At 33.3% G+C, this 25193-nt stretch overlaps 1 protein-coding gene across 3 annotated transcripts in view; it reads left to right on the plus strand.

The window, feature by feature from the left end:
• The window catches only part of KIAA0825 (KIAA0825 ortholog), a 426841-nt gene that overhangs the window by 64032 nt on the left and 337616 nt on the right, over positions 1-25193 (plus strand). For 2 of the 3 annotated variants that reach the window (XM_045999247.1, XM_045999248.1), the window contains 2 exons: positions 6016-6184; positions 9173-9998. In XM_045999247.1, the coding sequence (XP_045855203.1) occupies positions 6016-6184; positions 9173-9847 (844 nt within the window). In that variant the 3' untranslated portion in view covers positions 9848-9998. Of the gene's footprint in view, positions 1-6015; positions 6185-9172; positions 9999-25193 lie in introns of those variants that run through there. The other variant, XM_045999249.1, reaches the window with a different exon arrangement.

A 25193-nucleotide genomic window follows, 5' to 3' on the forward strand; every position in this document is an offset into this window, starting at 1 on the left:
AGGCATGCTTGTTAGGCATCTATTTTGTTTCACTTTAGCTAGTGTGAAGTTAGGTGAGTAGAATATGATAGAAGAAGCTGTCATCAAATGCTAGTTTTCTTTTCCATTAACTGTTTTTACATTACAAAAGTAATACATACTAATAGAAAATTTCCGACAGTAGAGAAAGGCATATGTGAGGAAAAGTTCAACATAGCAGGGCAGAGATGAGGAACAGTACTCCTCTGACCCTCCTAGTTCTATTCTTCACAGGTAACCTATGTTCATAAATTATTGCTTAACTATCCAGAAATAGTCTCTGCACATATATGCATGTACCCAAAACTATATTTTTATATAAATGGGAATTAAATGATGTACTGCAGTTAGATTTTTTTTAATTAATATATTTTTAAAATCTCTGCATGTGATTATATCTCATCTTTTAGATTTTACTGGTGTGGATGTGCAACAATTTATTAAGCCAATTCTCTCTTGATAAACATTACATTATTTGCAGTCTTTTTGCCATTACTTCATACATGCGTGCATGTATATATTCTTCCTTCCTTATGAGAGTTTATCTATGAGATGATTTCATAGAATTTGTACACTTAGCTATTGCAGAGTTGTTTTCCTGCAATGCTAAAACTGTCTTCTCTCCCGTAGGCAGTGTATGAGAAGGCATGTTGTCTGTCCTGCCTCCTCACAATATGACCGTCAGTGTTCTTAAAACCCTCACTTTGTAAGGTCTAGTCAAACCTATTGTCTGGCTTGGAAGTTGGGCGAATACTTCACATCTGAAAATTTTCGAAAGCACTATAGACTTTTAGGTCGGCGTATTCCCTACCCCAGGTCTGAACTTTCTTGAAGCAGTCTGGACCATTCAAGAGCCTCTCTGAACTGCTGTTGTGAGGATTGGTGATATAAAGCAACAAATAACAGAGGGTTCTAACTCAGAAGTTTCTTTCTTACTATCTTCTTCATAGAATAAATGAACAAAAGGTGGACTAGCAACAGACATGCATCTTGGGAGGCTATTAATATATTTCATATGAGAGATAAGAACAACCTGAACCCAGTCTTTCACAATTGGAATGGAAAAGGGAGGATCTATTTAAGAAAGATTGAAAGAGATAGTGTCAACAGGATTTGGTGTTGAGGATGTTTTTTTCCTTGAAAGTATACTTAAGGACTGAAAACTCTTGGAAATAAAGAAGAGAGTTTGGCATAAATGTTGAATTTCTTACTGTACTTTTTAGCCATTAAAGTAATTGTTTTATGAATCCTTTTCTCAACCTTTTAAAAAACACTATCCGAAAATATATTTGTTTTAAAAAAATAACTTTTTATTTCATGACTGACATACTTTTAATTACACACTAATTTTTATACATCAGCCTCATCCCCATTAATTATCTGTTAATTCCAGGGAATTTTAGTAATCTAGTTAGATAAGGGGAATTAACCTAAAAATCAAAAAACTATTTATCTCACAACTATTTCTTTGTGCTTTGAAATATGTAATAGTTGATTACAAAAGCCTTTTCCTTACATTGAATTTATGTTCCTTATATAGTATAAATAAGAGCATCAAAAATAGAAAATTAAAAATTTTCTTAATGTTTAGATATCCCATACTGTAAAAAGTTCTTAATCTCTACTGTGATACCTCTACCCTGATTTTAAAAATAAAAATAGAAATTCTAACCTTCCTTTTTTTTTTTAAAGAAATTCTAGCTTACTATGAGAGCATATATAAATGTTTTCTATAATCTTAACATCAAACAGTTCTCATAATTTTTCACAGTGGAACATACTCTTTTTCATTTGAACTGTTTTGTGGTGGAATAATAAGGACTGTGTGTTTTACACTTGATCTTAGCCAAAAGGCCGAGAAGCGATGGGTACTGTGTGTTTTAAATCTTGAATACAATAAAATTGGTTTCTAGATTTTATGTCATAAATATTCTCTTCTCTTTTTCTCAGTTCCTCTTCCTGTCTTCGACTACACCAGCCTGATAACAATAGACTCTTGTGCTGTTGGTATTTAATGCTGTCTGTTTAACTGTAGGACACCTCAGTCCTTTTGGAAGTAAAATAATGCGTATATACATACACACCTACATACATGCATAAATATACTTGTGACCGTAAAAATAAACTCCTATTTTTTATTATCCAAATAAATATAGTTTTAAAGTGACATGGCAATAAGATTAGATGATCGGCCCTAAATTCTCACAAGTCAGGTGTCAGGGAATTCTAAGTACAGAGATTCCATTCATTTTCTTAAAGCATCAATATCCTTGCATATAATCTCCTTTTCTAAAGTTTTCTATACCTCCCACAGGCACACTTAGCAGATCCCTTAGCAGATCCCGCCTGTGTACTCCCTTAGCACTGTACACACCTCGTACCAAGTCTTAATGTAAAGTAGTTTTTAATTTGCAGGTCTGTCTCTCGTTAGACAGATTCCTTTAGGGATGGGACCGTGTCTTCTTCACCTTTGGTTCCCGAGTATATATCACAGTACCTGCCACATAGTCAGCATTCAGTTAATGTTTATCGAATATGCCTTCATTCAATAAGTCATTTGTACACTCAAGGTACCCAGGAGTGAATGTTGAATGAGAAAATCACCACACATATCCTTTTAAAAAAAGCACACTGTATATTGTATTATAAAAATGGTTTTTATAAATTGATTTACACACAGCCTGTCAGTAGTGCATCTACTTGTACACATCGTTAAGTTGGATAATTCGGAGTCATTATAATTGAGCACATTGGGTTGAAATTTATTAAATGCTGAGACATATGAAAAGGCATAAAGTGTATTATGATACACATTTGTGCACCCACCACCCAGTTTAAGGAATAAAACAGTACCTGTACTGCTAAGGCTCATTACGTACCTGGCCTGTCTCATCCCACTTTCATCTCCACCCTGGATTTCATGATGTTGATCATTCGGGTACATTTCCTTACACTTTAATACCCATGCTTGTAATCCTGAACAATATGTACTGTTGTATTGCATATTTTCCAACTATTACAGGGATAATATCATACTGTGTATATTCATTTGTACCTTTTTCCATCAACAAGTATATTTGTTAGATTCTTTCATGTTGATAACTGTATTTCTCCTTTATTTTCATGGCTCTATTCCACTTAGTGAGTTAACTATTTAATAATTTTCCTGTTGACAGACATGTTAGATGTTTTCCGTGGATAAAGCTAACAAGTTGCTTTAGAAACTTCTTGCTAATCCAACTAATAGTGTAAATTTGGGAATTTAAACTATTGAGGGAAGAGATTCTGCATCTATTTTTAGACTGTTTACATTTTTAGCCTAATGTTTGGGATCGAACAATAAATGTGTTAATCGGATTTCTATTTATTGAATTATCTTGGTTATTGTCTCATGACTGACCTTGCTTCTAAGGAATATTTGAAGCATCTTACAGTTAATCAGAAGACACTTAAACCAGAATAAATACAAATATCAGGTTATTTCAGAAAACCTAGACTAGGATCTTGTATCAACTACCTCTAAAGTTAATAGACCTCCTTTCACCCAGAATTACTATGCCCATCAGCATTATTGCCACTCTACATATATGAAAATAATGTTACCTTTTTGATGTTGAAAATTAATTTTGAACTTCACTTTGACCTCAATTAAGAAAGATAAATTGTCAGGTAACATACCACACTGACTTTGATCTTAAATTTTGAAAATAATACCTTTGTAATAGTAATCGGGCAATAACTCTCTAGACTTCAAACTATTGCTCTTTTAGAGCAAGGTGTGTAGAGAGTGGTGAATGGCAGAATGACAAGATATGTAGCCAAAAAAACAAAATCAGGAGTTACGACGTTTAAAATTTTTTGACAAAAATCTGAGATTTTAAAAGCCAGCTCAACTGTCTTAGTTTGTGTTGGTGAGGGAGGTTGTCTGAAATGCAACTGCTCAGTCCCTTTATCAGTGTTTGGACAAATTACTAAAAATATCTAGCCCTCTGAAGGCTTTACCCTATTTATAAGTTGTAGTTATTGGCCTCTACTCAGATTCAGATGTTAGAGATTAGCCTAAAAGCTGAGTCCTGATTGAAACAGATTTAGGTAGACACAGCACTGAGCTTTTCCAATTCACATTGCTGTAATCTATTAGGTTTCACTGAATGAGCCACATGAGGATGCTGTAATAAAAACCTTTGATAAAGGGTCCCTCGAGTCAAGGTGTATGCTTTGGGTATCATGTTTCTCAGTGCATAGATATGCTTACATAAGTTAAAAAAATGTATGCCAATCTCAAGTCAGACTTAGAACTGGTATTCCTGAGTAAGACTGTCCCATCAGGAAATTGCGTGGACTGTAGCCTAAGGAGGTATTATTTTTCTTGTAAGTTCTTTGTTTTCATGAAAAGGCTCTTTGATTCTCAGAATGTATTTGTTTCAAGGTAATACAGTTTGAATTCACTCATGCTCAGAAGTCTCTTGAAAAGCCTTCCTTAAAGTTTACAGTGTATGTTTTATAGGCAACTCACACCTGATGAATTTTGAAGAGTCATTCATATGACATCAGTTTTAATAATCAGAACTTAGTTTTCAAAGCTTAAATAATTCTGTCACATGGAATATGTAATTTAATAGCAATGATGTTTTCAAAACAGTAGTAGGCTTTTTAGCAACTGATACTTCTTAATACCATTAAGGAGCAAATGCATAGCTGTCAATTTTGGATGAGGGCATTCAGCTTCAAAAGAATTTTCTTGTTTATAAGCTTTCTTGCAGTTTAGATATGCTGCCATCAGGTGGTAGTAATATGTCATATCCATGTGGCTCCACAGATGACAGGCTGCTTAAGGTCACCAGTTTACCCCACAAAGATTTATGACCATGAATCCACAGATTTTTATATGAAAATTAAAATAACATAGTATATCCATTTAGTATCAGAATTAAGGTTACTTTGTATATAATTTTTAAAACATATGTATTGGAAGATTCAACTGGGCAAGTTTTTTCTGTTCTTATTTATTTTATTTTTTGGTAAGAGTATTATATACCTTCTGAAAATTTGGAAAATTATAGAAGAGTAAAATTTAAAACATTGAATTTCATTACCTAAGGATAATTGCTATTAACCTTTTGTTTCATTTCCTTCCAGTCTTTTTTTTTTTTTTTTTCTTTTAAAGGTGCAATGTTAAGTATGCTTTTGTTTTTGCTTTTTGGAGTGGAGTTCTATAGCAAGAAAAGATACTTGGCTGTCATTAACAGTGTTATATGCAGCGTGTTTCTGTCTTTTACAATTTTTGAAAATACAAGGTTTTCGTAACTGCTTTGTGACATTTTAATGTTCCATTGATCGAAGTTTTCCATAATTTATATAGTCATTCACCTATTGATAGACAATGTATGTTTATGATCATCAGTCATCAAGATTATTTTTAGAGTATTTTATCTCTGGGACGCCTGGGTGGCTCAGTGGGTTAGACCTCTGCCTTCAGCTCAGGTCACGATCTCAGGGTCCTAGAATAGAGCCCTGCATAGGGCTCTCTGCTCAGCGGGGAGCGTGCTACCCCCCTCTCCCTGCCACTCTGCCTACTTGTGATTTCTGTCGGTCAAATAAATAAATAAAGTCTTTTTACCAAAAAAAAAGGGGGGGGGTATTTTATCTCTGCTTTCCAGCTATTGCCGGTTGAGAGGACCATCATTTTATTGCATCCATGCTTGATTTTTGTTTTAAAGCAGAATGATTTCTAATTCGTCTCAGAGTAGCTAGGTATTTTATATTTCCTCCATTGTATTTGAAAGGAAACTGCCAGGAAATCTGAGCGTTCCATTTTCAATTATGAATGAAAATATGTAGTCTCTGTTATTGTTTTTATATCATAAAAAAGTTTTATAATTTTGTAAATTGTGTGCAACCAGGTAGTACATATAAACATCTCAGGGCCTGTAATGTTAGGAGGTGGAACCATTACCTCTTTCCTACCAAAATAATTTTTTCTTTTCTTTTTTATAGCATAGAACATTGCATTAAAGAAATACAGTGTGAAGTTAACAAACAGTGTCCAGATGTGCAGCTGGGAACAACAACTGACTGCCTTGAATGGCTAGATAACTATAATTATAATCCATCCAAGCCACCATCCATTCCCCATGGAGATTTGATAAAATTCCTCAAAACACTGGTAAAAAAAAATCATAATAATCCTTGTTTTATAGCAAAGTGGGGTGGGTAAACAGGAATACAGTTCTTCATTTTCTATATGTAAATACATAAATATTTATTTTAGTGTCCATGGTGCCGTGCCATTCCTAGGGACTGGGCTTTTGTTTTGTTTATATATCCCCAGTGGAATCTAGTGGGCAATTGTCTTTACTTTTTATAATGAGTTGTATCAATAAAATGTTGTTTTATAGAAATGGAGATTAAATATTCTAATTCCAGAGTGTGTTGATTGATATGTACCATACATATTGTCTACCAGAAAAGTTCGTATTTATTGTGTTTTCTGTCCTTCACAACTACTCCTTTTCTGTGCTTATTGTTAAGTATAAAAAGATACCACTGATTATTTGTTTTAAGTCTCCTGCCTATCATTCCCTGCTTTTCCAAGCTGCCGGCATACCCAATTTTTTTTTTTTCACAAGTCAATAATTTCTACAAGACTACTCTTAATTGATGGAGAATTACTACATGGGTCATTCTTTGATACTGCCCACTCTCTATGTGAGGGATGTGTTAGTAGTGGGAATGCTTACTTCATTACACCTGCATCGAAGAGGGGTAGCTAGCTTACAACAACAGTTTCCCAGAGAAGCAGCAAAATTGTTAGAAAGCAGTAGGCCTGTAGCTATGGTTTTAATTTAATTTGGGGGAAAAAGGCACTGTTTTTGTCTAAACACCAAACATTGACTAAGGCAGATGTGGAAAATATCTTGAGGTTGAGATGGCTGAGGATGACAGAATCAGATGAAAAGTTCTTGGCTATCATTATTATTGCAGATGTCTCTTTAATGTTTGCAAAGTAATAAAAGGAAGAGAAAGGAAGACTGCACGCCCTGAAGCCTTATTCTTTCAAGAAAATCCTCTCACCCATTATCTCTTGAAGGTGCAGCCCTGAAGAATAAATATGGATATAGTTATTCCTTTAATTTCTATTAAGAGCCATGTGTATTGAATTTCATTAATATTGATGTAATAATGCTTTCTCATTTAATTAAAAGCAAAAGCTTTTAATTATCTTTTAATCTGTCACACATAAGTCATTCTCTATTCACTGCAGGGCAAAGGCCGCTTTAGTTTTGCTCAAATTCATTAGACTGATAGGGTTGTTCCAGACCTAGGTTTTCTTACATAATTGATCGTGTTATTTTGAGGAAAGAACCACATTATTAAAACAGATACAGATTAAACCAACCTTATTATCAAGTTTTCGCATGCTAAAAGTGTCAATCTTAACAGTCATTTTTCACAGCTCTCTTTTTTTAATACAAAAATTATTTATTAATTATATAAGTACTTAAGAGATCCTCATTATGGCACTTATACTGAAGTTATTCTTAAATTTAAGTAGTCATAGTAAACACATATCTTAAGCTTTTGTAACTTATTATTCTTTAAATCTTGCTTGATCAAATATTTACAGTTTTAGACTGATTTTAAAAAAATGAAGATAGAGACACAAATATGACTTGGTTGTTTCATAATATTTACCATAATGCTGGCATTCTGAATTCTATGTAAGGACATTTCTTTTCCAGAAGTGCCAAAAGAGCTAAATAGAGGGGGATGAGAGAGAGAAAGAGAGAGAGAAAGTTTCAGAAAGATCAGTGCACTTTGTGGCTGTCTGGAGTCTAGTAGAAAGAACATGGATGAGAAGAAGGAAACCAGGGATTCATTCTTGGTTTTGTGCTTAATGTACATGACATTTGGAAGGTAGCTTAAACATGTTGCACGTTAGTGTCCGTATCTGTAAATTGAGTATTTAAATATCTATGTCACATAGTTTTTGTTATGAATAAGCCAGAGACTTGTTAGGAAAGTGCTTTTTATATAATAAGATACTATATAGATAATGGATATTACTTATTACAGATAGAACATTAAAATGGACATGACAATGCTTAGAATGACTTGAGAGCAAATTCCTGGAATTTGCCTAGGAGTTCTTTATAATTCTGAATCACAGATAATATCTCTGATATCTCTGTCAGTAAGAAATTTCAAAGCCAGCCTGATTTTATGCCACCAGAATTTTACTTCCAGTTTTCTTACAATCAGCTTGTTGCTACTCAGAGAATATGAACTAATTTCAGTATTAGCTGAAAGAGACATAATTTGGAAAGTCAGCATGTAAGGAGAATGTGTGCATGTAATACAAAGTCCAAAAAGAAAGTAACTTTTTGTCCCTTTACTATTCATAATTATAGCTACTATTATTTCCTGTCAGCACAGAAAGAATAAAAGAATAATTTCTTATCATCTTTTGGGGAAATGATTCTGAGAGTGTTTTTTCCCATGTTGACTTAGTTATCTTTTTGGAGAGCACAGAAATAGTCTCATTAGTTTCCAAGGTAAAATCTTTCTTAATGCAGCTCTCAAAAAGGAATTTAAATGAAAGTTAAATTCTTTAAATGTATTAAATTTTATTCCTCAGGATGACAGCTATTAGTAACCTCCAGGCACATACTGTTATTTAAAGGTCTCTATTTTGTATGTTCATTTGGGGTTCTCTAAGAATAGATGTACTCATTCAGGCATGAAGATTTTCTACCAGGAATTACTTAGGGGCATGATCTTGAATTTATTTTGTCTGAGGAATAGATTTCAATCAATGTTTGTTACACATTTTTATTTAGAATGTTTAAGCTACAGCTCAGGTTATATTCGGAATGGATAACAATGAGGTCTGAAAACTAGACTATGTTTGGAAAACTAACCGAAAATATAGATCATCACCTTGGTTTACAAAATTTAACAGATCATAAAACTAACCTTCTAAAATACCTGAATCAATTATATTCCACAGGCAAAAGCAAAACAGAACAAGACTTGAAGAGCATTGGTTCTAAATATATCTGAGTTATTGTGAAGTTGTGGGACTGTAGAAATAGTTTTTTCTTTTACTCTTACAGTTAATCCCATTTCTAATGTTATAATTCACTTTTATTAGGAAGATTTGTTGAAGAGTGAACTAAATCAAGAAGAAATGATATTGGACTTACTTTGGGACCTCTCCTGCCAGAGCAGCATTTCATTCCCATCACTGCTAAGTGGAGCGTCTTTCCATTTCCTCTCTAGGACTTCTCTTCATTCTGTCGAAGATTATTCCTCTATGGATGTAAAGTCTGTATGGGATCATATAAGACTACATCTCCGGCGCTTCTTAGTGAACAGATTACAAAGCCTTAATGAAATAAGCCATTCACAGCACAAGATTTGGTTGAAAAATCAGTGCATACAGCAACTCTTGTTTCTTTATCCAGAATCAGAAGTTATAGTCAAGTACCAAAGCATACAGAATAAACTGTTAGCTAAACTGCTGCAGAACTATTTTCCTTCTTACAGCAGAGAATCAAATTTAGACGACATGGTTCATGGATACCAAAGTACAATGCTTAAGTTATATTCAATGATAAAAGAGGATTTTAACATATTACATGAAATTTTAGCTCCAACCTCAACAGTGAAATTCATTAAAGAAACTTACCTGGATACTGTTACAGAAGAAATGGCAAAATTTCTTGAAAAGTTTTGTGAGCTGCAGTTTGAAGAAAGTGCTGTACCCGTGATTAGAACAAGCAAGAGCTCCAGCAGGCATAGAGGAGCAGTGCATGCTTTGGGTTAGTGAGCTTTTAAATTTGTTTGGTTCAATTTAAGCCTTTTGATATCTTTAATTCTCTAACTTTTTTTTTTTTTTTTGGTGAAACTTAATTGCAAACTTGAAATCAGGAAATAAATGTTACATAATTTTTGCAGTGCACATTTCTTCTGCATTTCTTTTTCTGTAAGTACACTAGTAGAAGATCTTTTTTTTTCCCTGTTATTTGAATTATTAAAGATATTGAAAAACGTAAGCCAAAAGGTTGCCAATAAGAGTTTTGGTTTTTTTGATTGCATGAGTTACCCGGTGAAATTGTATGTATATATGAATATATCCACCAATATTCATATATATGTAACAGAAAAGGATAGTTTTTAATTAATTGTAACTTCCAAAGCTGAAACCTTATTAGGGAAAAAGAATTCCTAGAAATTTGTTGAAATTTGCATGAACTGAAATTGGAAGTCTAGAATTGTATTCCTTTAGTCAGCCAATTCCAATAAAGAGCTATTATGAAATGGCAACTATACTATGAAAATTGGTCATATAGGTATAACACTTCAGCTATAAATGATTTTAGAGGAACTTCTCTAGTATTATTTCTTAAGAATATAACAAAGAAAAAGTGATTTGAAAGTTTCTAATTTTTTTAAAAGATAAAGGAAAAAAGAAACTCTTGTGATATAATAAAATTTCTTCTGTCGCCATTTTAATTTCCTACTAGTGGAGAAAAATCAAGGTAGGAAATAATATTTTTGAAAATTACTAGTCATGCTTTTATGTAAAAACTCTGAGGTATATTCCTAAATAGGTGCAAAGCTATATTTTTAAGTATTTGAAAATTATCATTTGGTGAACTGCTGTCTTTGAATTTATGATCACTTTATAAATATTTCCATAGCTCACTATAGTTTTACATACCTTTCTTAATAAAATGCCAGAATACCAAAATACTATGATACATGAATTTTCAAATAGCTTGTTATTTTCTCTTATATTTTTTATTTTCCTCTGGAAACTATATCACATCACAGAACAGACATGCATTAGCCAAGTTTAGGTTATGGCAGAATACAAAGTTAATTTAGGAACATTACAGTTTTGCTCAAAGCAAATAGATTTCATTTTAATTGTTACATAAATTTTAAATGCATTTCATGAGTATACTTATTTTCTAATATAGTCTCTAAAAGAATCCTACTTACTTGTAAAGTGTTTTCAACATGAAAGTTTTATATATGCTAAATATAGTTTATAACAGAAGAAAAGATCCATATGGTTGAAAATATGTGTAAGTTGCTATGGAGTCTTTAGGGCTGATATTGAGGTGTTTTCTCATTCCTGAGAGAAAACCATGTGTGTAGGCTTTAACACCAAAATTTGAAACATTTTCTACAAGTCTAGGTGCACTGATCTTTCTCAAGCTCGTTTATCTAAACGTTGGTATGAATCACTTGTTAAATGAATGCTTTCCATATGCCAGGCACTGTGCCATATACATTCTTTTTCTTACTACCCTAATTTCATAAACAAAGAAAGAAGCTTAGAAACATTAACTTGCCCTGGGTCATGTTGTGCAGAGTCAGGATTCATATGTAGGTCTTTATGTCTCCAAGACCAATGAATTTAATTATCGTGGTAGTGGACCTTGTCTTAAGGTGTAGAATAAAGTGCTTTGTCACTTGCAAAAGAAGTTTCAAACAGCACTTTTCAGGCGACTACCAGAAAATCAATTCAGTTCAGCTTTATTGTGCACCTTACCACCGGCAAGGGATTTAGCAGCTACCATTTTTAAGGTACTGAGCTAGACGTGGTAAGGGAAAGAAACTAAATGAATAACTGCTGTTTTCAAGAACTGCTAAACTAACTCTTAATGGATCCACCATACTTTCCACTAATATTTGACCCAGTGACCAAATTTTATTTACTAAGGAAATACAGTTTGAGATGAGTGAAATAGTATAGTAGTATTAATAATAAATATTAATACAAGTATAATAATTTATATTCCTATTATAATGAAATCTACATTGACTTGAATGGTCATTCAATTGTTATCTTTAGTATAGATCTGTGTTTTTATGCTCGCCAAGTCTTCCAGTATTTTGCCTGAAACCATAGAAAAGATTTTCATTAGATAACAATAGCTAACATTAATTGCACCAAACATTGATGTGCATTATCTCATTTAATCCTTCTAACCAACCAAGTGCCATTATTTGTTATCTCTATTATACAGTGAGGAAACGGAGGCAGAGAGATAGTAAGTAATTTGGTCAAGGTTACAGAGTGAAGCAGGATTCAAACTGAGGTTTGTCTGACTGCAGATCCTCTACTCTATTGCTGTGCTCTACTGCCTGATGGAACAGGATAGAAATAGCTCATTCTATTGAAAACACTGCTCCAGAAGCGCCTGGGTGGCTCAGTTGGTTAAGCGTCTACCTTTGGCTCAGGTCATGATCCCAGGGTTCTGGGATCGAGCCCTGCATTGGGCTCCCTTGGCGGAGAGCCTGCTTCTGCCTCTGCCTGCTGTTCTGCCTACTTGTGCTCTCTTTCTGTCAAATAAATAAATAAAATCTTAAAACAAAACAAAATACTGCTTTGAATCCTCTGTATTGTTAACTCTACTTTAGTGTAGTCATTATTTTACTTTTTTCAAAACTATCCCACCCTCTTCTCATCCGATGACTATGTAATACCAATTTGAAAGTGTCCTGCTTATGATTCCTGTAATCTACGGATGTATCTTTAGCAGTTGGGGTGTGTGTAGGAGTCTTTTTTCTTCCAGCTTTATTGAGATATAACTGACATATAACAATGTAAATTTAAAATGTACAATGTATTGATTGGATAAGCATATGTTTTTATAAAATCACCACCACCATAGCATTAGTTAATATCTCCATCATGTCACATAATTACCGTTACTTCACTATGGTGCGAACATTTAAAATTTAGTCTCTTAACAACTTCCAAGTGTATAATATACTATTGTTAGATATATTCATATTGGATCCTTAGAAATTATTAATCTAACTAGAAATTTGTACCTTTGATTAAAATCTTTCCACTTCCCCTTTTCCCCATCCCCGGTAAACACCATAATACTTCTTTTCTATGAATTCATTTTTATTTAGATTTCACTTGTTTTATCGTAAAGTATTTGTCTTTCCTCTGAGTTATTTCGCTTAGTAGAATACCTTCAGGGTCCATCCATGTTGTTGAACATTGCAGGATTCCCTTCTTTATCATGGCTGAATAATATATATATATATATGTACATATACATATATATGTATATGTATATACATATATATATGTGTATATATATGTATATATGTATATATATGTAAGTTTTGCTTTTGTTGCTTGTGCTTCTGGTGTCATATCTAAAAAATCATTACCAAGACCAGTGTCAATGCTTCCTTCTCAAGGTTTTACAGTTTTACAGAACTTATATTTAAGTCTTTAATCCATTTTGAATTAATTTTTAAGAGTGTTATAAGATAGGGTACAATTTCATTCTTCTGCATGTGATTATCCAGTGTTCCCAGCACCATTTATTTAATCCTTTCCCCATTGAATATTCTTGGTTCTCTTGTCAAATACCAATTGACCAGACACGTGACAGTTTATTTCTGAGTTCTCTATTTTGTTCCTTGATCTCTGTGTTTTGATTTATAGGCTTGCAGAATAGCTTGAAATCAGAAAGTGTGATACCTCTAGCTTTGTTCTTTCTCAAGATTGCTTTGGCTATTTGAGTTCTTTGTAGTTCCATACAAATTTGAGGATTATTTTTTTTCTATTTCTGTGACAAACCATATTGAAATTTATTTTTAATTTTATTTTTTTAAGTAATCTCTACACCCATTATGGGGCTTGAATTCATAAGCCCAAGATCAAGGTTTGCACACTCTACTGGCCCCTGCACTGAAATTCTCATAGAGTTTGCATTGAATCTAGATGGCTCTGGGTAAAATGGAGTTTTAGCAGTTAAAATTCTTTCAATGCATGAACATCCAGTATTTTCCCATTTATTTGTATCTTCTTCAATTTCTTTTTTCAAACTCTTACATTTTTCAGTATACAGATCTTGAACTCAGTTGGTTTAATGTATTGCTCAATATTTTATTGTTTTTGGTGCTGTTGTGAATGGGATTGTTTTATTTCTTTATCAGATATTTCATTGTTAGTATATAGAAATGCAACTGATTTTTGTATGTTGATTTTTATATCCTGAAACTACTGAGTTCATTGATTTTAATTCTAACAGTTTTTAGTGGAATCTTTAGAATTATTTATATAAGATCATATCATTTGCAAAGACAATATCACTCTTTTTTTTTTCCTCATTTGAATGCCTTTTATTTCTTTTTCTTGTCTGATTGTCCTGGCTAAGACTTCTAGTATTATGTTGATAAGAGTGGTGAGAATGGGCATCTTTGTCCTATTGATCTTAGAGGAAAATGTTTCAGCCATTTACCTTTGAGTTTGATGGTAGCTGTGGGCTTGTTATAAATGGTCTTTACTGTGTTGAGGTATGTTCCCTCTACACCAAATTCACTAAGTTTTTAATCATGAAAGGAGGTTGTATTTTGTCAAATGCCTTTTCTGTATCTATGGAAGTGATCATATGATTTTTATCTTTTATTTTATTAATGTGGTGTATCATGTTGGTTGCATATATTAAACCATCCTGGCATCCTAGATATAAATCCCACTTGGTCATGGTGTATGATCCTTTTAATATGGTATTGAGTTCGGTTTGCTAATATTCTGTTTAGAATTTTTACATCTGTATTCATTAGGAATACTGGCCTGTAATTTTATTTTCATGTAGTGCCCTTATCTGGCTCTAGTATCTGTGTAATGTTTGGCCTTGTTAGCTATGTTTGAGAGTGCTACATCTCTTCAGTTTTTAATGAACTAATTAATGAACTGATGTCCTATCTGTTTCTGCATATACTACTACATACTTGATGACCTAAGGGAATTTGGATCTACTGAATCCTTACTCGCCTTTGATTTTTCTATGTAGATTGAGGATTGGTTGTTTTTCCCCCAGAATGATCTATAAATTATCTATTTATGTGTACATGTAAATCAATGTATATTTATATCTGTATTTGTAATAAGGATATATAGAGAGATAATATTACTTGAGTATCAAAAATAATTACAGCTTTTTATTATGTATGTTTTACATATGTGATTTCATTTAATCTTTGAACCTTATTCATATTTTAAATGTGAGAAAATGTGAGACTATAAAGGTAACTATTTTCCAAGGCCGCAAATAATTATTTTCTAAAAATCCACAGGAAGAGAATTTCATTGTTTGCAGTTATTTGGTATATTATTTTGATATGTTGCTAAATTCCATGGCAAAAACTGTTTAAGGCACTATGGCAATTAGCATAAAAATAATTTACCAGGTACTTTCATATTTTCTTTTTTATTTTAACATTCCTGTGTTCTACACTCAAAGTTTTTGCTTTTCCTTTTTAATTAACAGTGATTCATAACTGACTCATGATTTGCATGTGCTTATTAACTTAGAAAATGACGAGAGGCACTTTTTATGCTATTTTATTTGATTTTACCAGCTGGCCTTTCTGGTGGTTTGGTGTTCACCTGAGCACAGCAGAGTAAATTCTACCTGCAACCATGCAGCTGGGTATTGATTCAAGTTCTCTGGTACATGCATTTAAAATATGGTGACAATCTCTCCAGCCATTTTCCAAAGACAGAGTACCAGGCAGATACTTAATTTATGTTATATAAGTTAATCCCTTGACTTGAATTCCACTTCTTGACATTGTATGGTAAACTTTTTCTCCTTAATATTCCTCTGATTTTGTAATTTTGATTTCTTTGAGACCATTTGCTATTTTAGTATTATAATACATTTAGAAGTATATAGCTTTGGGTCCCTGCATGCCTCCGTCTTAAGTGTCTGCCTTCTGCTCAGGTCATGATCCCAGGATCCTGGGATTAAGTTCTGCCACCGACTCCCAGCTCAGCAGGGAATTTGCTTCTCCATCTGCTGCTCCCCACTTGCCCTCTTTCTCTCTGTCAAATAAATAAAATTCTTTAAAAAAGTTTTAAAGTATATAGCTTGTATGTTTTGCAATTTGAAGAAAATGATGAAATCATGTTAATATATATATTATTGAATCTTTGTGATTTGATGATCTGTCTAGAAAAGAACCATATTATTTATTCAGATATTCTTTTACAGTGTTTCAAAAATGACTTAAGAACCAAGATTTCCTCAATAATTCTGATTTTGTTCATCTGTGTTCTCATAGTTTCTCTTACAATTTTTTGAGAAAATTATCAATTATTTTATAACAATTTATGCTTTAATAGTGTTGTTTCATTTAATTTATAAGGCTTTAAATTTTCATTTAAAGTCAAACAACTTTCATAAAGCTAGAAATCCACCTTTTAGTATTTTTATTATAACCTGATAGCTCATTATCTGGGATGTCAGATCCATATTTACTCATGTATGGGTGTCATCCGTATTTCAAAATAGTCCCCTCTTTATATTGGAACATTTCTTATATCTACATTTGGAGTGGTTAATTGATCAAATTACTTTTACTTTTTAAAATTGTATTTTCTTTATATTTAAGGAAAGTTATTGCCATTTTTCTCAATGTTTGAAAAAGAGAGGATTTATTTATGTGTAGTAAATTTCAGGCATATCAATCCTCTGTATTTTATTATGAAATAATACATTAGGAGATTTTATTCATAGGATAAATTTCCTGGTCCTTGTATATCTTACTCTGAATTTTTTTGAGGTTATTGTTAGCTAGAAAAGGAAAGACATAAGAGAATACAATACATGCCTTTGAATATTTGGAAGGTGTCTAACGATCTATAGTGGGTGCGAGGTTGAAACTAAGTGGCATCTAAGGCCACTTCGCATTCACAGTCCCTTGCTATTTTGTTTAAGGAAGGTAAAGAGTGGGGAAAACAGAATCCTTCAAGGGAAGAAAAGATCCTTCAGGGTAAAGAAGACCTTGAAACCAAATAAAGGTAGAAATTCTCGACTAAGGAGGCTCAGATCACAGTTGGAAAGTAGGCCAATGTTAAATTCACCCCAGTTTCTCTCATGCTCCTCCACTAGCTCTGATTAGTTGAGTGATGAAGATCACTCAGGAAAGATGAAGTATCTTGAGGTCAGCATGCAAAATATGTACAAAAAAGAAGCATTTGTATGAGTATTGTTAGAGAAGATTCCAAGCCTTCTGGAAGGACACTGCATCTCTTCACCCTGTCATGTGCTCCTGAGGCAGAAGTGAAGAGCTTTGTTAATAAATCTCTAATGACAATTATGCCCTCTAACTCCACACTAGTAGAAGCTGAAATTTCAAATAATACAAAACAGTAACGGGCAAAAAGAATTCCTAAGAGAAAGCAATAGGTTTATTCAGTTATTACAAGTTCCTTTAAAATAATAATGTAGTCTCGGGTTTCATAGCATTGTTGCATTCTAGAAAATGATACTGTTCCTTGATTTTTTTTCCCCACTGCTTTATCATGAATACCATTTTTTAATGAAATACTGGTGCATTCCTTATTTACAATGAACTTGGCTCTCAGAAGTTGAAAAGTGCATTTACTGGGATTCAAGGGTGGTGGTTCTACATCTCCCACCCCCTTGTTTGTGGCCTTAGGTAAGTTATTTAACCTTTTCAGATTGTTCCAATAGATAAAATTAAAGGGTTATATTAGGTGGTATCTAAGCTCTACATTTTCTCTGACTGTGTGTCATGGAAATCATTCCACACCCAGATTTTATACCTACAATTTGTCACTGGAAGCTGCCACGTTTATTTCCCTGCTGACAGTACAGATGTGTTAACTGGCTAAGAATATGGTTTTATTTGCCACAAAAGCAGATACAAAAACTTGTTTTAGATATTTATCTATATGATTTTTCTTCCTCAAGTGAAACTTGAAAATAACAATGCAAAAACTGCCCACCTCCTGTGTTTGTATTTTTTTGTCTGGATGGAATGGTGAAGAGGGCAGTAGGTAGTTAAGCAAAAAGAAGAAATAGAGTCTTTTCTTCCAACTAACATCTGAAGCTATTCCTAGTAATTATTTTGGGGGTTTCCCCTTTGATTCCACAATCAAGTGTTTTTGTTTTATTTTTAGTTTCTATTTTTATTTATTTATTTCAGGGGCATTTTTAATCAGATAATTGAAAATTAAGATCACGGGCAAGAACTGGAAATGCAATTATTATTCTGTACTGTCGATTAAAAAAAATCCCTATGCCTTTTTTCTGGCATGTTTTAAAAGCAGACAAGGCAGGGATTTAATAATGACTTGCGTGTGTGTGTGTGTGTGTGTGTGTGTGTGTGTGTGTGTGTGTGTGTGGTGGGGGAGGGGGGGTGGTTTCTGAGGAAGAACCAGCTCATTTCTGCAAAGCTGCAGACAGTAGGCATGGACAATACTTTTTTTCTAAAAACCTCTCTGTTTCCATACAAATCCTTATATAAGTACAAAATGAAAGCCTCAGAATTAAGCCTGGAAAGCAGAGAAGAATGATCTTGTCCTAAAAGTCTGTGGGTAAAAATTTGATGAGCCATACTATAATGAAACTATTACACATGTTAAACTTTTGTAAATAATTTCAGTATTTTTTTTTCCACATGTAAAAAATGTCAAAAGTGATGATTTGGGTTTTGGCATCACTTATCCTAAAGCCTTTGCTGCAGCCAGTTCTGTTACATGGCATATTCAGTGCCTTTTTGAGACTTCTAGAATATGCTAGGGCAGCCATGCCATCAGCTGAGAAAAGGGGGCTTGGGGCTTGTCTTCCCTTTTTCTGAGCCAGGAGGGCATTCTCTCTCCATTGAACCTAATTCCTTTCTGTACTGTTGATCTTTCCCTAGTAGAAGTATACAAGGTGGTCCATCAGGGTGAGGGTAAAACCTAGAACTATTTCATTTTAATTTCATCCTTTATGTATGAGCCAGAACAGAACAAATTCTTCAAGCAATTTAAGATTGTGTTTTGTGTGTTTAAAAATCATTTTCAGCCATGCTAATTCTTGAATTTTGGTAAGGGCACATATCACTTAAGATCTATTTTGTGGGAAATACTTGAATAAAGTAGATACTTGGCAAAGGATGCTACTCAGAACATGAATTCAACATTAGTTTTCATTAGTATTTCCCTATTGATCATTTTCACTCTTGCTTGTTGTCTGCTTACAAATACATAAAGTCAGAAGTTTAAGTTATAAGTTCTAGTTTATCTTGTACTGTGCTAAGAACTTTATGTATTGATATGCCATTTATACAACACCTCTCAAAAATTAGTTATTATCCCTATTTTATAGATAAAGAAATGGAGTTTGGACAAGTTGAGTAGCTTGCCAAAAGTCCCACTATAGGAACTACTTGAGTTGGTATTCAAGTCCATTTCTGAATCATGACTAAACTCATTCTCTTTTAACTATGTAATTTTTGTCTTTTGCTAAATGGATTCCTTTGTAAGATAAATAATCCTTTTATGTGTAATTTGAAGAATAATTCCCTTTTAGCCACAATTCTGATTTGTGTTCTGAACTTTCTGGATTTGCAACACATGTATTTATTTCTCTACATGTAAAATTAAACAAACTTGAGTTTTGGAAGGAACAAAGTAGTAGAGTACCAATCTATACCACTAGATCTTCTCTATGGGAAAGATTTGGAAAGAAAAAAGTTACCCAAGACTTTACATACTAACACATGAAAAGGAAAGTTATACTGATTTTTTACTTAATATATTTTTTTAAATGTGTCTAGAAGGAGACTCTCATTTTATTCATAGAGATGCAATTAAGCTGCTTACATTTAAGCTTTTTGTCAAAGTTAAGCTAAAAGTAACAGAAACATGGAAACAGTTATTAGCAGGTTTGAGATACTTTTTAGACTAATTAATAACAATACCATTAGTTAGCATTATGTTTGCAAGAGGCTTCCTCGTTTTTTGTTTTTTGTTTTTAAGTTATCTTTGCTGCATTGCTACTCTGAAATTAGTGCAATATTTTCAGTTCTTGTGTTTTGGGTGAAAATTAAGTCATTTTGGCTGGTTAGCAAATCAGTTCTGAAACAGAACTAAGATTAGAAGTGTCTTCCCATCGTATCTCAATGCCTCATAAGAACATAAATGAAAAGCTCGACACCAGGATGTTTGTTCCCTGAGGAACTGATGGTGTTTTTATTTCCAGTTCTTCCTATTGAAGGTTGTATCATCTGTGAAAATTATTTAATGAAGAACTAAGAAAAATGACTGGCTGTGTAGGTATATGAGTGAAGGGTAGTTACGTGCTTGGATATATGTGTGGTATAAGCATATGCATGCTTATCTTTATTTACCTTAAACATTTTTCTGCTGCATGGAATCAATTTTTCTGACCCATTATTCACCGTTAAATGTTCTAAGACCTCTGAGTCTTTGTTCTAAAGAGAGTAGGGCAACAAAGATGAGTATATTCTGTAAGAGAGAATGTGGATAGATTTAGTTTTAGTAATTTTGCTTTCATACAACAACAATTAGCAACTATAAAATAGCACTTACTGTTATTCATAGTCCCTCCCTCCATGGAACACCTGTGTGTTTTTCAAAGAATGGAAAGAATATTTTACTTGCTACATCCTCTAATTATGACATTCAAATACTAAGGATGAGAGATGAAATGACTTACTAGTTTCTCATGAACAGTCATAAGACAGTTTGAGATTTATATGCCTATGAACCATTCAGTAATGTTTTAAAAACTGAAAGAAAAAAAACCCAAAGATTAAAACATTGAGATTTTAACACCCAGTTTTGTATTTGGAAAAAGAAAATTTCTAACTAAAAATATAAGTAACATATTTAGAACAAGGTGAAAATAATTGAAAAAGAAATCATGGCAAAGTTTAAAACAAAATTATTCTAAAGTAAACAAATTTATTTTGCAACTATTTTATATTGAGCAAAGATATAAAAGTGATATACATGAGGTTGTGGCAAGCCAGAAATTCATATCCTATAGAAAGTGAGTTGCTAACTCACTTTGCAATCTTCCTAAAACTTTTGTAACTTGTGTTTAACCTGCTAAAATTATTTGTTATTCTCTGTCTTGCTTTATGAACATAATAGTAAATGTGAATGCTTAGTCGTGTTGTTTTATATGAAAACATTTGTGGAATTTTACATTTATAGGTCATAAATCCCTAAATTTTGTTTTAAAATAGTCCATTTTCCAGTGGCCTATTATAATGTTGAATTTTGTCTAATTTCTTTCTCAGGTTCTCAAAAATGTAACAGTTAACTTCTGGTTATGAGTATCCAACACATTATTTTTCATAAATGTTCAGTAAGTAAAGTTTAATAAGCATAAAAACATTGGTAAGATTCCTTTAAGATGTAATCACTTTAACAACTGAAAATTTTAATAGTTATTCTTTTATCATAAAAATCAACTTGGACAATGTTCATTATGGTACAACATTTTCATTTTCAGTATTTATATATGTATGTATGAAAATCTTTGACCATCAGTGTTGCATCTGTGAAGTCAGGTGTTTGGTATAAAATGATCTTCTGCCTCAAAGCAGTCATTATTTAACATCTCCACCTATTTTTTTGAACTCAGGGGAAATCTGTCTTTTACACTTGGGACTGTTAAAATTCTTTGTCGGAAGTAGCATTTTCCAAGTATGGGCGGATCTCTGTGTAGGGATTTATACAGGAGAAACTGCTAGTAGCTTTGAGTGTTAGAACAATTAGTCTCCCAATGTGGAAATGAACAATCAATCCTTAGCTTTTGGTAAAATGTTTAAAGTCCTAATGGATTTCCAGTCAGAAATTCTTTTGCCTCCATCATTCTTAAAATTGAATTTCTGTTTCTTTGTTTATGCATATATTTTTAATTTTCTTCTACTGTTACCAAAGCATTCATAAGAACTTTGATGGTCGGGTATCTAAACGGAGATCTAAAATTGTTCATATAAGGAAATGAAAAATTATTTAAAATGAAGGACAGTATATTGCCTCAGAAGCAAAATCTCAAAAGCAGAGTCAGTGTTTGTTTTTGTAATTCCGTTTAACCTCGAGTAAAAACCTATGTCTGTTATTTAGAAAAGTGTAGTTTACCCTATTACTAGTTTAATCTCTTCTGTAATAGAACAACAGTAGGAAGTACCAAGTTAACAGATAAGTGCTAATGAGAGATGATAATCTTGGCCTTTGTGTGTGTGTTATTTTTTTTAAAGGTAAGAAGATATGTTGGTTGGTTGGTTGGTTGATTCATTTTAAAGATTTTATTTTTTGGAGTAAGCTCTACACCCAATGTGGAGCTCAAACTTACAACCCCAATTAAGCATTGTATGCTCAACTGACTGAGCCAGTCAGGTGCCCCAATACTCTTTGCCTTTGTAATTATCATGTCAGTGAAATATAAAAGACTAAATATTTTGAAGTTTTGATTTTCTAGACCTCTATAACATGATCATATTGAATTGATTTTAGAATAGCTGGAATTATTATTGTTTGTCCTCCAAGGTAGAAATTAAGTTTATAATTAATATTTTTTTTAAGATTTTATTTATTTATTTGACAGAAATCACAAGTAGGCAGAGAGGCAGACAGAGAGAGAGAGGGGAGCCCGATGCAGGGCTCTGTCACAGGACCCTGGGATCATGACCTGAGCTGAAGGCAGAGGCTTTAACCCACTGAGCCACCCAGGCACCCAGACATTAAGTTTAAAATTCAGTATTAGCATTTCCATTAGCAGAAGGCACACAGTATTAGTTCTTGTAGTAATTACTGGAGTGGATACCCAGGTTTGCAAAATACTCTGTCCCAAAAAGAGAAATTGCTTCTACATTTTATAATGATCATTGTCAGAAAAAGTTATATTGTAAAATTGTTTTGTAGTGCCTTTATCTTTTTTCCAAACTGTACAGAAATCACTTATGATCATCATTACTGATGTTTTTGTAGCATAATAAAACAGTGATCCTTCAGTTATTTGAAAAAAAATTTTGTTTGAAGATTTATTTATTTGAGAGAGGGAGAGAGTACACTTGAGTAGGTGGGAGAGGTGGGGCAGAGGGAGAGTGAGAGGGAGAAACCGACTAATACCTGAGCAAGGAGCCTGATGCAGGGCTCCATCCCGGGACCCTGGGATCATGACCTGAGCTGAAGGCAGACGCTTAACCAAGTGAGCCACCCAGCTGCCTCTAAAGAGGGTATACTTTTAATGGACATTTTTCTTATAGTTCTTCCTAGTCATGGTTACAAAAGCTTTAAAGTTCACAGTTATTGGTATATGATCTAATTAGGAAAGCCTGGACCATGAAAAGAGATAGGAAAACGCAGCAATCACAGTCCCTTTAAGAATTGATGGCCAAGGTTTAATGTGGAATCAGTATGTGAAAGTGAGAAAAATCTTTGCCCAACTTTATGGACAAGCTATTACTGCACAGATTTGGTTAAAGCTTATGTTCAGTGAGTTCCCCTATAAAGAGACTTGTGTTGTCTTTATTGAGCTCGAGCAGTTGGCCTTAATATCTCATTATTCAGATTAAACCTGTGTTAATTTATACAAGCTTTCTCTTTATTGATAAGTGATCATCTCATGTTTGGCCTTGTTTCTGTGACATACTGAGAACAAATTATAAAGCACATATCCTTTATAATTTTATGAAAGGCACTTGTAGGGATTCGACTTACAGAAAAATGCATAGTTTCTTGACATTACGGGTATATCTAAAAACAGAATCAATGAATACTAAATTTGGTTAAGATCACGTAGTCATGAACCAAAGCGAGTTTTTGGTTTTGTTTTGTTAGATTTTGATCATGTGCCAAGGTTTCTGGGATACAAAGAGGAAACCAGAAATTGGACAGATGTTTAAAAACATTAAATACTCCGGTAAGGTTTGCATCCTTGCGGTTTTCTCTGCTATCCTGATAGTTCTTTAAGGTTCTGTCATTTTCAATCAACAGAGAGTACATGTGATCAGTATATCTGATAAACTTGTCAATGCCTCTTTGAAGCAGGATTCCCCAACCTATTCAATTCAGACCCCCCTGCTTCATTTCAAGTATCATCTTGATAAGACAGCCATGTCACAGGCATCTGTGTATAGCCAGCTCAGACTACAACTAATTTGTGCAGGAAAAAATTAAATCAGGAGGTAAATTATTTCATGATTGCTCATTCCCAACAGAGTTAGGCATCATTCTGAAGAAAATATCAAATAATTGGTTTCAGGCCGTGTCAGACACATGCAATTCCCTTCTCTAATGGCTGTGTGTGGTAGCACCAGGCCTCAGGGGTCAGCAAAGAACTGGAAATAGCTTAGTGCCAGGCACGGCAAGAGAGAGATGGAGCACATAGGAAATGAAGTGGCAATAAGTGCAATCCATAGGGGAAATGTGCTTCACTTGGAGTTTAATATATCGGTTCACAATCTGGCAGGAAGCCATGCAACAATTGTTTACCTTTTTGTCAGCATCTGCATCTGTTCTGTTTTGTAAACAGCACTTAACTCTCAGTCGGTAAATGCTGGAATCAATAACAACTCTTAAGGGATTTCCTAGCCCCCCCCTTCTTTTTTTTTATATTCTATAACAAATGCACACTACAAACAATGTTTGCCTTAGATTAACAAGGAACAGACATTAACAGGGTCAAAGGGATTTGGTTGGGAACATTTTATAGCTTCTTGGGTTTACAGTAATTATATCTGTGTGATTTGAATGTATTTTGTAACCTATCCAAATTAAACTGTTAAAAAAATGCTAGCAAGCAGTAATGAAGATGATTTTTTATAATTATCTTAAGTACTGTGTATAGAAAACTGCTGGCACTGTTTGTAATAATTTAGTTCTGTGCAATATTGTGTATTACAGCTGCTATGTAGAAATATTAAGTTGCCTTTTGCAGTTTTAGGAAATTAGTGATTATATCTAGCAGTACTAATTATTTTAAACATACAGTTATTAAAAAAAAATTACACAGCACAGTGAGACATAAAAAAGGGTCGATCTGTGACTAGTGCCTATAAAACTAAATATATTGTTAGTAAGTGCAAAGGAAAGAATAACTACTTTTAAGTTCACTGTCTTCAGGGACTGAGTAGATGAATGTTGTCATAAATGCAGGATTGTTACAACAGTTATGGTATCACTTAAAAGTGAGTATTGCCAAGATCAGAGGAGCACATTATTACTGATAGGATTTAGGCATAGATCTTACCATGCACCACTTCGAAAACTTATTCCTTAAAATTTCCCCTGCACAATTGCTAAGTTGCTTTGTTTTTAGCTTATTAAACTACTTCATATCTGATTTAACACT

The sequence above is a fragment of the Meles meles genome, chromosome 3 (genome assembly GCF_922984935.1).
Source record: "Meles meles chromosome 3, mMelMel3.1 paternal haplotype, whole genome shotgun sequence".
Classification (NCBI taxonomy): domain Eukaryota; kingdom Metazoa; phylum Chordata; class Mammalia; order Carnivora; family Mustelidae; genus Meles; species Meles meles.